This window comes from Eutrema salsugineum, unplaced genomic scaffold, assembly GCF_000478725.1.
Source record: "Eutrema salsugineum unplaced genomic scaffold, Eutsalg1_0 scaffold_11, whole genome shotgun sequence".
In the NCBI taxonomy this organism is placed as follows: Eukaryota; Viridiplantae; Streptophyta; class Magnoliopsida; order Brassicales; family Brassicaceae; genus Eutrema; species Eutrema salsugineum.
In genome coordinates, this window is record NW_006256901.1 from 3,901,114 (window position 1) to 3,916,545 (window position 15,432).

The window sequence follows — 15,432 nt, forward strand, 5'->3', positions numbered from 1 at the left end:
ATTTAGAAATTAATTAAAAAATTATTTAACAAATATAAAAGTAGAGTAATGGTTACAAAAATGTTTAGTTAGGCACTTAATACACGATACTTCTTCAACTCACTTTCTTCATTATTGAATTTTCGAAGCTTTCAGTTTTCTTCTTTTTAGAACAATAACATAATTATTAAACGGTATCTCAATAAGTATTTGTTAATTACTAATTATTTTTTATTATAATTTTTTTTCTTTTGCTTATATGTTATAACTCTTTTTTTACAGAGATGTCTGGGAATAACTTTAAAAAATCATTGTGTGGATATAAAAAAGAAAACTAAAACAGAAAAGAGAAAAAGAAGAAAAATCTCAAGCGAATATTTTATTTAGGTATTTCAAAAAAATTAAAACTCTTGATAAATCTATAAAAAAAATGATGAGCATCATGGTGTTTCTGGAGATGGAATAGAGAATGCGAATGCAGTGAATGAAGATGACTTAAATGAGAAAAAGATGTGAATACCCTAGATGAGGAGAATTTGAATGAAAAAGTGGATATAGTGAATGAAAATGGTTAAAAAAAAAGATGAAGATGAGAGGATAAAAATGAATGTGAAAAAGAGAATGATCCGATGAAACATTGTGAATTAGTTTTATATGAATTTGAGATGATAAGAATTTTTTTTTTTTAATTCGTTTACGGGCTCGAAATCTCTAGGCACGGCTCTGAGCGAAAGATAAAAAGAAGAGATATCGAGAAAAGAAGAAGAAGAAGAAAGATTTTTTTAAAAAAATATAAATTTTGTTTTCTGTTAAATTAAATTAAATTTGGTAAATAAAAAAGAGCAAAATCAGATTTTCAGAATATTAATGTTGTAAAATATACAAAATTTTAAAGTTTGGGTATTATAGAAATATTATTGATTGATAGTTTTTGTATTAAAAACCAAAAAAATAATAGTTGATATATTTTTATAGCAGTCAAAATAGTTTATGTATTTTTCTTCCAAATTTTATATAACTGATGTATTTTTTAGGTTTTTTTCCTAAACAAAAAAGCAAACATGTATTCTTGGATAAAAGATCTTCGATCAACACTGTTTTTTAACCAATTAGAAGCGCCGGTGAATTTTTGATCTTCCGCACAACAACGAACTGCCTAATTTATAAAACTATTGATGTAAATGTAAATCAAATATGGTATAAAAAATTATAATTATATTATGGAGTAAAAAATTAACATAAATATATCTTCCAAAAAGTTCTTAGATGTATATGCTTTGAGACTGCGATGGGTTGATTGGTGCACACTTTCGCAGAACCGATCTGTACCAGTGGCCCCCGTAAATTAAAATCATAAAGATATTTTAGTTGACCTCTGCATAGTGTTTTGACTAGATCTTCTTGAATGTTCATTTCATTGTTATGTGAGAGAACACTTTTTAATCGTGATTTTCTTTTCTCGTTTTTAATAAGATTTTTGGTTTTATTTCTTCTATATTATCTGGTTTTATTGCGTAACATGTGACCACCCAATTTGACAATGTGGTGGTTGGAACATGTCCCTTTTCCAAATAATTCGTATATCGTAATTATAAATACATTTAAAAAAGACGTTTAAAAACTTTTTATTTCGAGATATACTTCAAAAGTGTTACAAAAGATGGACGTCTATAGTCTTTAAAACTAGGTCAGGCATGGTTCTTTGATCGTCTCAACCGTAAGGCATCGTCTTTAACAAACAAAAAAATTGTTTGTTTAAATTTGATTTTGTTATGTCTTTTGGTAATACTGTTTGTTTTGGTAATACTGTTTGTGTAATATCCAGATTTATAGTATATGCGGAAATGTTTATAAGAAATAATATTAACACTTTAGATAGGGAAAGAAGATTTCTCATTAATTCTGTAAAGTGTCATTTACAAATATATATAGTAGTGTGGTTAAGTGAAAGGAGGCTTAACCAGACTAAACCATAATATAGATCTAATACACCCCCCTCAAGCCGATGAAACCGAAGGGAGATAGAGGCTTGACACAGACATACGCCCAAGCAAAGAATGAAAAAGACCCGGATGTAGAGGCTTGGTCAGTATATTTGCAAGCTGATTGGAGCTGGAGACATGAAGCACCGTTAAGAAACCATTCTTAACTTGATCTCGAGTCGTGTGACAATCGACCTCAACATGTTTGGTCCTCTCGTGGAAGACCGGATTGTTGGCTATGTTCATCGCGGACTTGTTATCACAAAAGAGCTTCGCCTTCGTGCTAACTGGAATGTGAAGATCAGCCAATAGTTGTGTGATCCAAAGCAATTCGCCTGTTGTTTCAGCCATGCTCCTGTATTCAGCTTCCGTGCTGCTCCTGCTCACGGTTTCCTGCTTCTTAGACTTCTAGGAGATCAACGAAGTACCAAGGAAGACACATAAACCAGTTACAGAACGGCGAGTGTCTGGGCAAGTTGTCCAATCTGCATCAGAGAATCCATTTAAGCAAAGCTCGGTAGTAGCAGAGTAAAATAGTCCTTGTCCAGGATTGTTCTTCAAGTATTTCAAAACATGATGAGCAGCTTGCATATGGACATCCGTAGGACAAGAGAGGAACTGGCTTAGCCGATGCACAGCAAAGGTAATGTCAGGACGTGTGATGCAGAGATATAGAAGCCGACCAATGACCTCACGATATGGTCGTGCATCAGGAAGAAGAGTTCCTGTTTCCTTGCTCAAAGGAACTTTTGGATCCATTGGTACAGACTTCGGTTTACAACCAAGAAGTCCTGAATCTTCAAGCAAATTCAAACAGTACTTCCGTTGAGAGACTGAAATACCTTTCGAGTTCCGAACAATTTCAAGGCCAAGAAAGAACCGAGCAGGACCTAAATCCTTAGTCTTGAATCGCGTAGAAAGATGAGTCTTAACAGAGTTAACAGCCTCATCATCATTGCTCACAATGAGAATGTCATCAACATAAACAAGGAGAGCAATGAAAGAAGTACCTCTTAATCTGACAAAGAGGGTATTGTCTGCAGCTGATTGTACAAAACCCACCTCAAGCAAAGCATTGGAGAAACACTTGTACCATTGACGTGAAGCTTGTTTCAAGCCGTATATTGACTTCCGTAAACGACAGACAGCATTAGGAGGGAGCTGACCAGAAGCTGGAGTATAACCCTGGGGTAAGCTCATATAAATCTCTTCCTCTAAGTCACTATGCAGAAACGCATTAGTGACATCCATTTGTGTCAAACTCCAACCCATTCGAGCTGCTAATCCGAGAATGAGTTTGACACTTGTAAGCTTCGCAACCGGTGAGAATGTGTCAAAGTAGTCCACACCTTCCTGCTGTGTGAAACCTTTGGCTACCAACCTAGCCTTATAGCGTTCAATACTTCCATCAGCCCTGTATTTTATAGTAAAAACCCACTTACAGCCTACCACATTCTTCCCTGGAGGCAACGATTCAACAGTCCATGTGTTAGTGGATTCCATAGCATTGAGTTCAAGGTTGCAAGCATCAGTCCACTCCTTGGATTGAATAGCCTCCTTAAAGGTTTTAGGCTCCCTCTCCATTGAGAATGAAAGAACAATAGATTGATAAGGTTTGTGGAATTGGGAATATGAGATATAAGAGGAGATCGGGTATGGTGTGGTGTAGGTGGTGGAAGAAGAAGGTATTTGGTCATGGGAAATGGAGCAATGGTAATTGGATAAATAACTTGGTGTTTTAGTCGTGCGTTTTGGCCTAGTATTGGGAAGGGAAACCATAGTGTTCTCTGTGACAACGGGGTTAGAGATAGGCATTGGAACACTAGGTTGAGATTGTGATGCAGATGATGAATGTGATGGTGGAATAGAAGTGGATGAAGATGATGCAGGAACTGAATGAAATGCATCTAAATGTGGTGAAATGACCTCATCTAAAGCTGCAGGAATTGGTAATGGTAAAATAGACTCTTTGAAAAAATCACCTGAGGAAAATGGATGTGAAATATCATGAAATGGAAATACGGTTTCATGGAAAACAATATTGCGTGACACAGAGACCATGTATGAATCTAAATGCAACACTTTGTAACCTTTGTAACCTGAAGAGTAACCAAGAAATACACATTTATCTGCACGAGGACTAAACTTGTGCTTATCTTTCTGCAATGTTGATACGTAACACAAGCAACCAAATGACCGAAGAAATGAATAATCTGGTGGTTTATTAAGCAAGAGTTCATATGGTGATTTGTTATTCAAGACAACAGATGGCAAACGATTGATTAAGAAAACAGAGGTAAGAATGCAGTCACTCCAGTATACTAATGGCAAGTTGGATTGAAATAGTAATGCACGAGCCACATTAAGTAAATGCTGGTGTTTACGCTCTACGACCGAATTTTGCTGAGGTGTGTAAGCACAAGAAAACTGATGTGAGATGCCATGTTGCCTAATGATATCAGTGAAAGCCAATTCAGGAGCATTGTCAGTGCGAATCTTTTTGATAACAGCATTGTATTGTGTATGAACATGCTTAATGAACATAGAGAATAGTTTGGAAACATCACTTTTATATTTCATCAAGTAAACCCAAGTCACACGTGTACAATCGTCTACTATGGTGAGGAAAAACCTATACCCTTCAACAGACTCTGTAGAAAATGGACCCCAAACATCTAAATGAATGAGATCAAACGGGGATGAAGACAAATGATTATTTGACTGAAAAGACAATCTTTTTTGTTTAGCTAATGGACATACAGGACATGGAGACACAGAACTACTAGACTTAGACACAGGTAAGACTGAAGATAGCTGAGTTAACTTGTTAGCCGATGGGTGTCCGAGGCGTTGGTGCCAAAGATCGCCATCAACCATCAAGGATCCAATGAAAGAAGCAGAGTGTTGAGATGCATCAAGTTGTAAAATGTAAAGGTTGTTAATGACCTGTCCTCTACCAATCATCAAGCCCCGAATAGACTCCTGAATGAGGCAAAAATCAATGTAAAAATGTGCAGAACAAGGAGTCGATTGCAGGAGGCTACTAACAGATAACAAGTTAAAACGAAATGATGGTACATGAAGGACATTATGCAGAACTAAGGATGATGAGAGATGTATTGTGCCAGTGTGTGTGATCTCAACTCTAGTGCCATTAGGTAAAGAAACCGTTGTTCCAGAGACTACTGTAGTTTCACTAAACAATCCTAAGTCAGAACACACATGACTCGTAGCACCACTATCGATAATCCAAGAACCAGGAGAAAGATTATTGTATAATGTGGAAAGACACTGATGTTGGAAAGTCAATCTACCATTCTCAAATCTCAATGAAGATGATGGGAAAGAAATATTACCAGAAGAGGACTGTGCAGGCATCGCTCCATGTTCCGTGATACTAGCATTGATATGAGCTGTATCCGAGGATGGTGATTCCATGGGAGGAGCATGCGAACTCAGCTGCTGAATAAGGGACTGAACTTGTTCCGAAGTCATCTGGCTAATGTCCAAATTCATTGCCTGTTGAGGTGAAGGTGGTATGTATGGAGCATTAGTCATTACATTTGCAACAGCAAGAGGTCGAGAAGTGTTCTCAAGCCTTCCACGAGGCTGAAAACTATTCTGAGGTGGAAAACCACTCTGAGGTGTTCCTCGAGGTTGAAATGCAGATGGAGACTGGAAATTTGATGGTCGTTGATTTTGATAATAGCCTGATTGAGAGCTCTTGAATCCGGGGATGTATCCAGGGGGATATCCATGAAGTTTGAAGCATTTTTGGACAACATGACCCATTTGGCCACAATGCGTACAAACAGGTCGATTCTTAGGCCTGTAAGTATTTTGAATAGCATAAGCAGCTGGATCCATTCCATATGTAGATTCTTGAGCAGAGGATAATGAATCAGAACTCTGAAAAACTACATTCTCAGACGATGTAGGAGACTTAATACTCTTTTGGCGTTCATCTTGAGCAACCATATTAAACGCATCTTCAATACTCGGTATGGGCTTTAACATCAGGATATGGCGACGAGTTGCTTCATATGACTCATTTAACCCCATTAGGAACTTGGTAACACGGCTACGATCTTGCAACTTTTCCCATAGTTGAGCTGCATTACATTCACATTTCCCACAAGTGCAAACAGGGAGATCTACGTAGTTCTTATATTCTTCCCATAGCGTTACCAATTCCGTGTAATAAGAACTAACATCTGAAGAACCTTGATTAATAGAACTCAGACGTTGTTCAATTTCATATACCCTACACTACAAGAAAACACCTCATTTACAACGACCATATTCGTTGTAAATTCGTTGTAAATGAGTGTTTGCATCGATTTTACGACGAAAATCAAATCGTCGTTAATCGATCGTCGTAAATCCAATTTCGTCGTAAATTCGTTGTAAATTAGCGACGATTTATATTTGTCGCTAATTTAAGACGATTTTACGACGATTTTTAATATTTTTTATTTTTTATTTTTAAAATTTTTACAACGAATTTACAACGATTTTTAATATTTTATTTATTTTTAATTATTATTTTTACAACGAATTTACAACGATTTTTATTATATTTCCGGCGATGGTGGCTCCGGCGGTGGTGGCTCCTCCGGTGGTGGTGGTTCCTCCGGTGGCGGTGGTGGCTCCTCCGGCGATGGTGGTTCCTCCGGCGGTGGTGGCTCCTCCGGCGGTGGTGGCTCCTCCGACGGTGGTGGTTCCTCCGGCGGCGGTGGTGGCTCCGGCGGCGGTGATGGCTCCGGCGGTGGTGATGATGACTCCAGCGGTGAAGATAGATTGTTGAACTTGTTATATAATAGTGTTGAGTTTGTTATATATATATTGTAAGAAATTTTGCCAAACTACCGATGTGTGACTTTTGTAATTTTGATTAACGACGAATTTACATCGATTTTAGGATGAATCGTTGTAATTTCGTTGTTAATTTAAAAAATAAAATAAAATAAATTTTTACAACGAATTTACATCGAATCGTCGGTAATTCTTTGTTAACTTTGAATAAATTATATATGATCATACTGTAATAAATTATACATACATTTTTTATATGAAAATTTAATAAATCAACATAAAATTTATATAATGTAAACATAAAATAATAAGATTTTAGAACTTATAAATAATAGTAGTTAGGAGAAAAGATTTTTTTTTAATAATAGAAAACTTGCAATAATTTTTTTAAATGTTTTTTATTTAAAAAAGAATTTGTTGTAAAATTATTGTAAATTTAAAACGAATGTACAACGAATATTAATTTTATTTTAATAAAAAAAATATTCGTTGTTAATTCGTTGTAAATTTACAACGATTTTACAACGATTATTAATTTTTGAATAAAAAAAAATTTACAATGAATTAACAACGTTTATTTTTTAATTAAATAAAATTAAGATTCGTTGTAAATTTAATTTACAACGATTTTACAACGAATACCATATTCGTCGTAAATTCGTCGTAAATTTACAACGAATCATTTTACAACGAATTAATGACGAATTCGTTGTAAATTCGTCGTAAAGTTGCAACGAAAAAAATCGTTGTAAAAATTCGTTGGTAATCTTGTGTTTTCTTGTAGTGCTAGGAGCATCATCTTGCTTAAAGCGAGAAGAGATGTTTTTCCAGATACCTTCTGCAGTATTGATGAATAGAAGACTCTGTCCAATCTTCTTGGAAACAAAGTTCATGAGCCATGTTGCAACCATATCGTTGCATCTAGACCAAGATCCGGAGTCGCGGTGACCTTCTTCAGGTTTCTTGATGGATCCGTCGATAAACCCCATCTTGTTCCGAACATTAAGCGCCATACGAATCGATCGACGCCAAGAGTGAAAATCCGCACCAGTTGTGAGACGATCGGAGACGAGAACAAGACCGGCATGATCCGAACTATGTAGAAAGTACGGATTCTCATAATGATCTGTCGATGAAGTTTGGGTAACTTGAGTCATTGCGATATTTGAAGAAATCGAAGATGAAATATGAACGATTCAATGTGAATCAAACAAAGAAGAAGATGCAATTGTGTTGAGAATGAGAGAGTCAACAACAATTGAAGCTCCAATTGAGAAGAATCAAGGTGATAAAAGATCGAAAGAAATCGAGAAATTGAGAAAGAAGATTCGAAAAGAAAAGAAAAGGAAGCTCAATCATCGAAGCACTCATGATAATCGTTTGAAATCATCAAGGAGAAGAAATCAAAGATACGAGATTGACGAAGACGCCATGAAAGCTCAGACGAAGAAAGTTCGTTACGCGGAAGATTTTCTCTCACTTCGCTCTGATACCATATTAACACTTTAGATAGGGAAAGAAGATTTCTCATTAATTCTGTAAAGTGTCATTTACAAATATATATAGTAGTGTGGTTAAGTGAAAGGAGGCTTAACCAGACTAAACCATAATATAGATCTAATAAATAATTTAGTTACTTATATTATTAAAGTGTATTTATTTTTTTTGACACTGTTTTTGAAAAAAAATTAAAGTTAAAAGTTTTTAAGGTTGGAGCAATTTCAGAATGAGTGAGCTATCGAAAAATGGTCCATAATACTATATGAGTGAGAACAAAAAGTACGTGAAAAATCATGTGATGATTACAGGGACACTAGATAAGTCTTACCAGTAGCGGATCCATGATTGAATTTAAGGGGGTGCAGACATATAAAGAAAAATACAAAAAATATTGTTATCTTAAGAATCAAACTCAGATTAGGGGTGTCAAGCATGAGATTGAAGAACCAAATGAGCTGTGGAACCTTTTAACATCCTTACCAAAACTAAGAATATATAAATTTAAGGGGTGTCATATGAACCCCTATGCTTCAACATGAGTCTGCCTCTGAGTCTTACGAGTCTTTCGGACTAACGCATCGACCGTCGAACAGTGATGGGCCAACAAATTTAGAAACAGGATGTTGAGCCAACAGGCCTAAAGAGAAGTGTTGGACTCATTGGAAAAGACGGTTGTGGTGTTAAGAGTTGATAGCTAATCCATATGAAAGTCAGGATCGGAGTCTCATGAATTTAATAGCCAATCCGCCTGATTCTCCAAAGAGAAGACAGAAGCGGAGTCTCACAGTTTGATTAATCTTTAGTTTTTTTTTAAAATTATGTGTAAATATATTTTCGATAGAAAAAAAATCTTTAAAACAACATATATTTAAGTCTTATTCAAAACATAATATTTCTAATGTAAATTTTCAATAATAGCATAATTTGGTATTAAAATTATTGAAAACTCCTTCCTAATTATTTTACAAAATCTAAACTCTGTGTTGGAATAAAGAAACCTACACATCTTATGTTTGATTTTATTTGTACTTCAATTAGGATAAACAAGTATTTTCACACAATAGTTTATACTACTTTTGATATTTTAATTTTCTGCTATTTTAAGGTAATTTTATTTGATAAATGCAAAGATATTTAATTGCAGGCTTGTAATTGATATATGTATCAAATAAATAAGAACTATATATAAAAAATGTTGAGAATGTTCAGTTTCCCATCGAGACTGTGACATGCAGGCAGAATGATCCAACTCTTGGAAACCCTATCAACTCATAAATCTTATCTATAATTTAGATAATGCTCCATGCAAAACCAATCAAGTGCGCTAAACATATGTTTCCGCAAAAGAAGTGACATCTCTAAAAAGATATTAGTCACGTAACATTAAGTGAAAGCAAACTAAAATCGGTTGCACGGATCATACGACTAGGACAACCTAACCTCACTACTCAATTGACTTCCCAATCCGAATTATGTATATTTTTATTAAATACTTCTTTACTAAAACTCTCTCAATATAACTAACAATCGACCGAGAGATCTTCACACACATCGAATACTTTAAGCTTTAATTACACACAATCTCTCTCTCTCTCACACACACACACACACACTCTACTAACAAAAGGTGTTTCAGCCTTAAGTATGGATTCTCTTTCGTTAATTAAAATCCCTGGATTTATTAAAATCTCTGGATGAATCTTAGTCCATCCAACCGTATCCCCCATGGGCATGATGTCAACTCGCTTCCCCTTGCGTGGAAATTTACCATTCCCATTAACCAATTTAAGTACCATACTTTAAAATGCGGTGAATAGATTAAAGACGATTATATTCATCCTGAAATGAACTATTAGAGAAAAAACATATATATATATATATATATATATAATATTATAACCAGAGCCGGGTTTGAAATTTCTCTGATTACAAACGAATAAAAAATTGCCTCCTTAATGTTTTATATAAAAATAATGTAACAAAAAATATCAATTTTAAATGATATCAAAGAACAGTAATATCATGACTCTTATTTATACTGCAGTTTTCTCCTTTAAATTTTCTAATTTTTTAAAAATTGTAGACCAATTTTTTTTAAAATAAAAGAAACTATCAGACTCTCGCAACTATAGAGAATTAAACTATTGCAACGACACCCTAAAACTGCATATAAGACAAACTAAACTAACTTTTTTTTTGAAAATTGGTCCCAAAATAATATTTAAAATCATTAGTCCTGAAGTACATGCTTTATTAATGTGTCTAAACCTGACTCTGATTATAACCATAAAGTGATATAAACTCTTACCATTTGACTAATTCTCCATGGAGAATATAGCATTTGAGTAGTATATTAATTGGATTTTCAAATGAGTATAAATATAATATTATTTTGACTGGCTAAATAAAAGGATTTTATATTTTTTTATACATAATCCTTTATATACACATTGAGGCTGACAAACACTAAAATAGAATAAACCCGCTAAATACAGTTATATAAATTCGCGCTAATGGGAAATCATTCCCTGCCCTATACCAACATAACAATTACTCTACAAATGGAAAGCATTAGCCTAGTACAATCACTTGATATGCTAATTAAACGATCTTTTGGTTTTGGTTGGAAGGAAATCTACTTTGATATTCAAAAGTAAATTCGATAGGTATTATTATTACCTCATTCTACCAAGAATATTGAATTTAGTACATGAATGTAATCAGTCCTTAAAATTGCAAAACCATTAACTTTTGATATCCAAAAAGAAAGAAAAAAGGGAAAAAACGGAGATTTTGTTCCCAACCTTTTATAGGAATAGTAATTGCGGCAACAGCTTAGCTGTCTTCGGGCGGGATTACCGGGAAAGTCAAACCAAAACAGTAAAACGACGTCACTTTGCACCATCTACGTTTTTTTCAATTTAATGCTATAATAATTTCAATTCACAGCAATATTTTTTTTTAATTATTATTACACCGAGTAGTATTAATTTTTACTTAATTTTTTAATTTTAATTTTGAAGTTTCTTGCAAAGACGAGAGGAGAGTGTCACAGTCTACAGTTGTTTTCTCAACAATCTCGATCTTCTCTCTCTCTCTCTAAAGATTTTCACAAAATAGCTTTTGTTTCTTCGACTCTATAGATTAGTGATTTTCTGAGCTTAGGAATTAGGATTATAGAGAGAGAAAGAGAGAGAGAGAGAGAGAGAGAGAGAGAAAGAGAAGAAAGCGAGAGAGAGAGAAAGAGAGGTGCTTTAATGTCTGTGAAGGTAGGAACTGTATTTGGATCCAGATACAGAGGAAAACCAGTTGGATATCTATCTCTGTCTTCTTCTCCGCAAATCGAAGATTGTGTTCTAGGGTTTTAATTTGGGACATTGCTCAATATTTATTCTAGGGCTGAATTTGGGTTTTTGGTAGTGATGATGAGATGAGTGTTGTTGATAAGAGCAATGGTTGATCATCGGAGAAGAACCGCATTGGGTTTCGTTGTGTCTTCTTCATTGTTGTTGTTATTCCTTTTCGTCGACTGTGTTTTGTCTCAATCACGGGCTCGATTCGACGAGCGGCTCGCTCTGCTTCGTCTCAGGTCTTCTCTCGGATTAAGAGGAACAGATTGGCCAATCAAAGGCGATCCTTGTGGTGTTTGGAAAGGGATACAATGTGATGGTAATGGAAGCATCGTTGGGATCAACATCTCAGGTTTCAGGAGGACAAGGATTGGTAAGCAAAACCCACAATTCAATGTTGATCCGCTTCTCAATCTGACCCGTTTGGCTTATTTCAACGCTTCTGGTTTCTCGTTGCCTGGTTCTGTTCCTGATTGGTTTGGTCTTGGTTTGAACGCATTGCGAGTCTTGGATCTTAGTTCTTGCTCTGTGAGTGGTGTTGTCCCTTTCACTCTTGGTAATCTAACTAGCTTGAGAAGCTTGAATCTGTCTAGTAACAGTCTTACTGGTTTGGTTCCGAGTAGTTTAGGGGATTTGTCGAATCTCTTGGAGTTTGATCTCTCTAAGAACTCGCTCACTGGTGCTCTTCCTCCATCTTTTAGCTCTTTGAAGAATCTGTCGAGTCTTGATGTTTCTTCCAATTACCTCACCGGACCAATCCCTCCCGGTGTTGGAACGTTATTGAAGCTTCTCTATCTGAATTTCTCCAGCAACAGTTTCTCGTCTTCGATTCCTTCGCAGCTCGGGGATCTTGTCAATCTTGTTGACCTTGATCTCAGCATCAACTCGTTGTCTGGTTCGGTTCCTAAGGAGCTGAGAAACTTAAGGAAGCTGCGGAATTTGGTGATTAGTGATAACCTGTTGAGTGGATCTTTACCGGTTGATTTGTTTGCTGGAGAGAGCCAACTTCGATCTTTGGTTTTGAGAGAAAATGGTTTCTCCGGTAACTTACCTGATGCGTTTTGGTCGTTGCCTAGATTGCGGAGTCTTGACGTTGGTAAGAACAACTTCACAGGAACGCTACCAAATTCTACTTATGATCCAAACCAATCATCTGCAATGATTGATATCTCCTCAAACGCATTCTATGGGGAGCTCACAGAGATTCTTAGAAGGTTCACAGATTCTATGGACCTCTCTGGTAATTATTTCGAAGGTAAAGTTCCAGATTACGTGCTCCAGGCAAACGTGTCTGTTACTAGGAACTGTCTTCAAAACGAGAAGGGACAAAAGTCCTTGGAAGTTTGCTCATCGTTCTATACAGCTAGGGGATCAGACTTTGATGATTTTGGACGCCCCAATTCTACACAACCTACACCGGAAAAGGCTTCTTCAGGGATAAGCCGCAGAACAGTGATTATATTGATAGCAGTGGCTGGAGGAGTTGGTTTTATTCTGTTTTTCGTTGTTTTGCCAATTCTTGTGGTTTTATGTATACGCCGGAGAAGGAGAACGGCGCAGAGAGGGAATGTTGATAGACCTAAACCTGCAGCGGAAGCTTCTCAACCACCTAAAGGACCACAGACCTTTGATCTGTCACGTCTTGGGAATGCTTTCTCGTATGAGCAGCTTCTCCTTGCAACAGAGGAATTCAGTGATGCCAAATTGATAAAACGTGGACATTCCGGGAGCTTATTCCGTGGTTTCTTGGAAAACGGCGTACCCGTTGTTATCAAAAAGATCGATATGCAGGGAAGTAAGAACGAAGGGTATATATCAGAGCTGGAACTTTTTAGTAAAGCTGGACACCAGAGGCTAGTTCCTTTTCTGGGACACTGCTTGGAGAATGAGAGCCAAAAGCTCCTGGTCTACAAGTTTATGAGGAACGGAGATTTGGCTAGCGCTTTGTTCAGAAAATCAGACAACGAAGGTGATGGATTGAAGTCTTTGGATTGGATCACGAGGTTGAAGATTGCTCTTGGTGCAGCTGAGGGACTAGCTTATTTGCATCACGAGTGTTCACCACCTCTAGTTCATAGGTACTCACTCTCCTCCTCAACTTCTTGTAACAAAATCTTGATTCTGTTGAAAGCATTGACATAACGAATACTGTGAAATATATAGTAAGAAGTAACATTTGTGAACCAGGAGTGAAGAATTTCCATCTGCTAAGACTTCACAAAGTAACTTGTTGATTCTGTTTTTAGTGTCATATAATCTTTCATGTTCATTGGAAGTAAGATCTATTCTTTATGGATTATTAGTGTAAAACCACATGCTCTAAATGTTGCTATGTTGCATAGTAAACACAGAAGCAAGCGTTACTCATGTTTTTGTGTTCTATGTTATATAGGGATGTACAAGCAAGTAGCATACTTCTTGATGATAAATTTGAGGTACGTCTCGGAAGCCTAAGCGACGCATACGCTCAAGGTGATGCTTATCAAAGCAGGATCTCTCGTTTACTTCGGTTACCTCAGTAAGTGACAAGCCCCTCTAAAGCTTTTGTGTTGGCTCGGCTCTAAAAATTTCTTTCTAGTTTTACTTATACTTCTCCCTCTTCTTTCCCCACTCTTGCAGATCAACAGAACCATCCTCTTCAGGTACGATATAACCTTAGTTTAGATATTCTACGTGTAACGGTTAAATAGCTTCTTGCTTAATAGAACCTTAAGTTCTTAGGCTATAGTAACAACGTCTCATGTGCTTCAAAGAAGCCATCTGATTGGTTTCTACTCTTCAGGTGCAACAAATGCAACATGCGCCTATGATGTCTACTGCTTTGGCAAAGTATTGCTCGAGCTAGTCACAGGGAAGCTCGGTATCAGCTCGCCAGACAACGCAGAAGCAAAAGCATACATGGAAGAAGCTTTACAATACATCAGCACAAACGAGAAGGAGCTAGTGACCAAGATCTTGGACCCGTCACTGATGGTTGACGAGGACTTACTAGAAGAAGTATGGGCAATGGCTATCATCGCTAAGTCATGCCTAAACCCGAAACCAACAAGACGACCATTAATGAGACACATCGTGAACGCTCTTGAAAACCCGTTGAAAGTAGTTAGAGAGGATAACAACTCTGGCTCTGGCTCTTCACGGTTGAGAACAAACTCGTCGAGAGGTTCTTGGAACGCTGCTATATTTGGTAGCTGGAGGCAGAGCGCGTCTGATGTAACGGCGGTTCAAGCTGCAGGAGCAACGAGCGGTGGGGGTGGTGGTGGTGGTAATGGTTTGAGAAACTCAGGGTCGCAAGGGAGCAGCGGGAGGAACAATAACAATGGGAATTCATCGTCGAGAAGACGACAGTCTAGTGAGATTGTGCCAGAACCTGCTGCTTATGGGGAAGATGTATAAGCAAAGAGGTTTAAGGAGAGTAGAGAGGAGAAAAATTTGTGATTCGTTTCATCGATTCTTTGTTGTCGATAATAACAGAGGCAAAGGAAAGTCCTCAAGGTAGCATAATGTTAGGAGGGAAGATTTTTTTTTCTTTCTTTTCTATTTTCTCCTTCTTTGTTTTGTTTCGTTTTTATTTTTATTTTTGGTTAGGATTGGCGGAGTTAGAATTTGTAATTCACTCTTTTGTCCTTTTTTTTTTTGGTTCAACGTGGATTTTGTAAATTTGTAATTCTTGGAGATTGGTTTTTTTTTTCCGGTTTCTTTTTTATTGAAAGGCCGGGAAAAAATAAGGAAAGGTTGTGTTCGTTTAAATATTTTAGTTCCACTTTTTTTCCTTCTTTTTATTGGATCTGATACCGTAGGTGTGT

General features: G+C 36.5%; 1 protein-coding gene across 1 annotated transcript; it reads left to right on the forward strand.

Moving 5' to 3' along the window:
• The first annotated feature begins 11,437 nt into the window (after window positions 1-11,437).
• Window positions 11,438-15,378, forward strand: LOC18025909 (probable LRR receptor-like serine/threonine-protein kinase At2g16250). Its single transcript, XM_006409399.2, has 4 exons — window positions 11,438-13,704; window positions 14,019-14,144; window positions 14,246-14,268; window positions 14,409-15,378. The coding sequence occupies exons 1-4, from the start codon at window positions 11,729-11,731 to the stop codon at window positions 15,020-15,022; spliced, it is 2,739 nt and encodes a 912-aa protein (XP_006409462.2). The 5' UTR covers window positions 11,438-11,728; the 3' UTR covers window positions 15,023-15,378.
• Window positions 15,379-15,432: the final 54 nt, after the last annotated feature.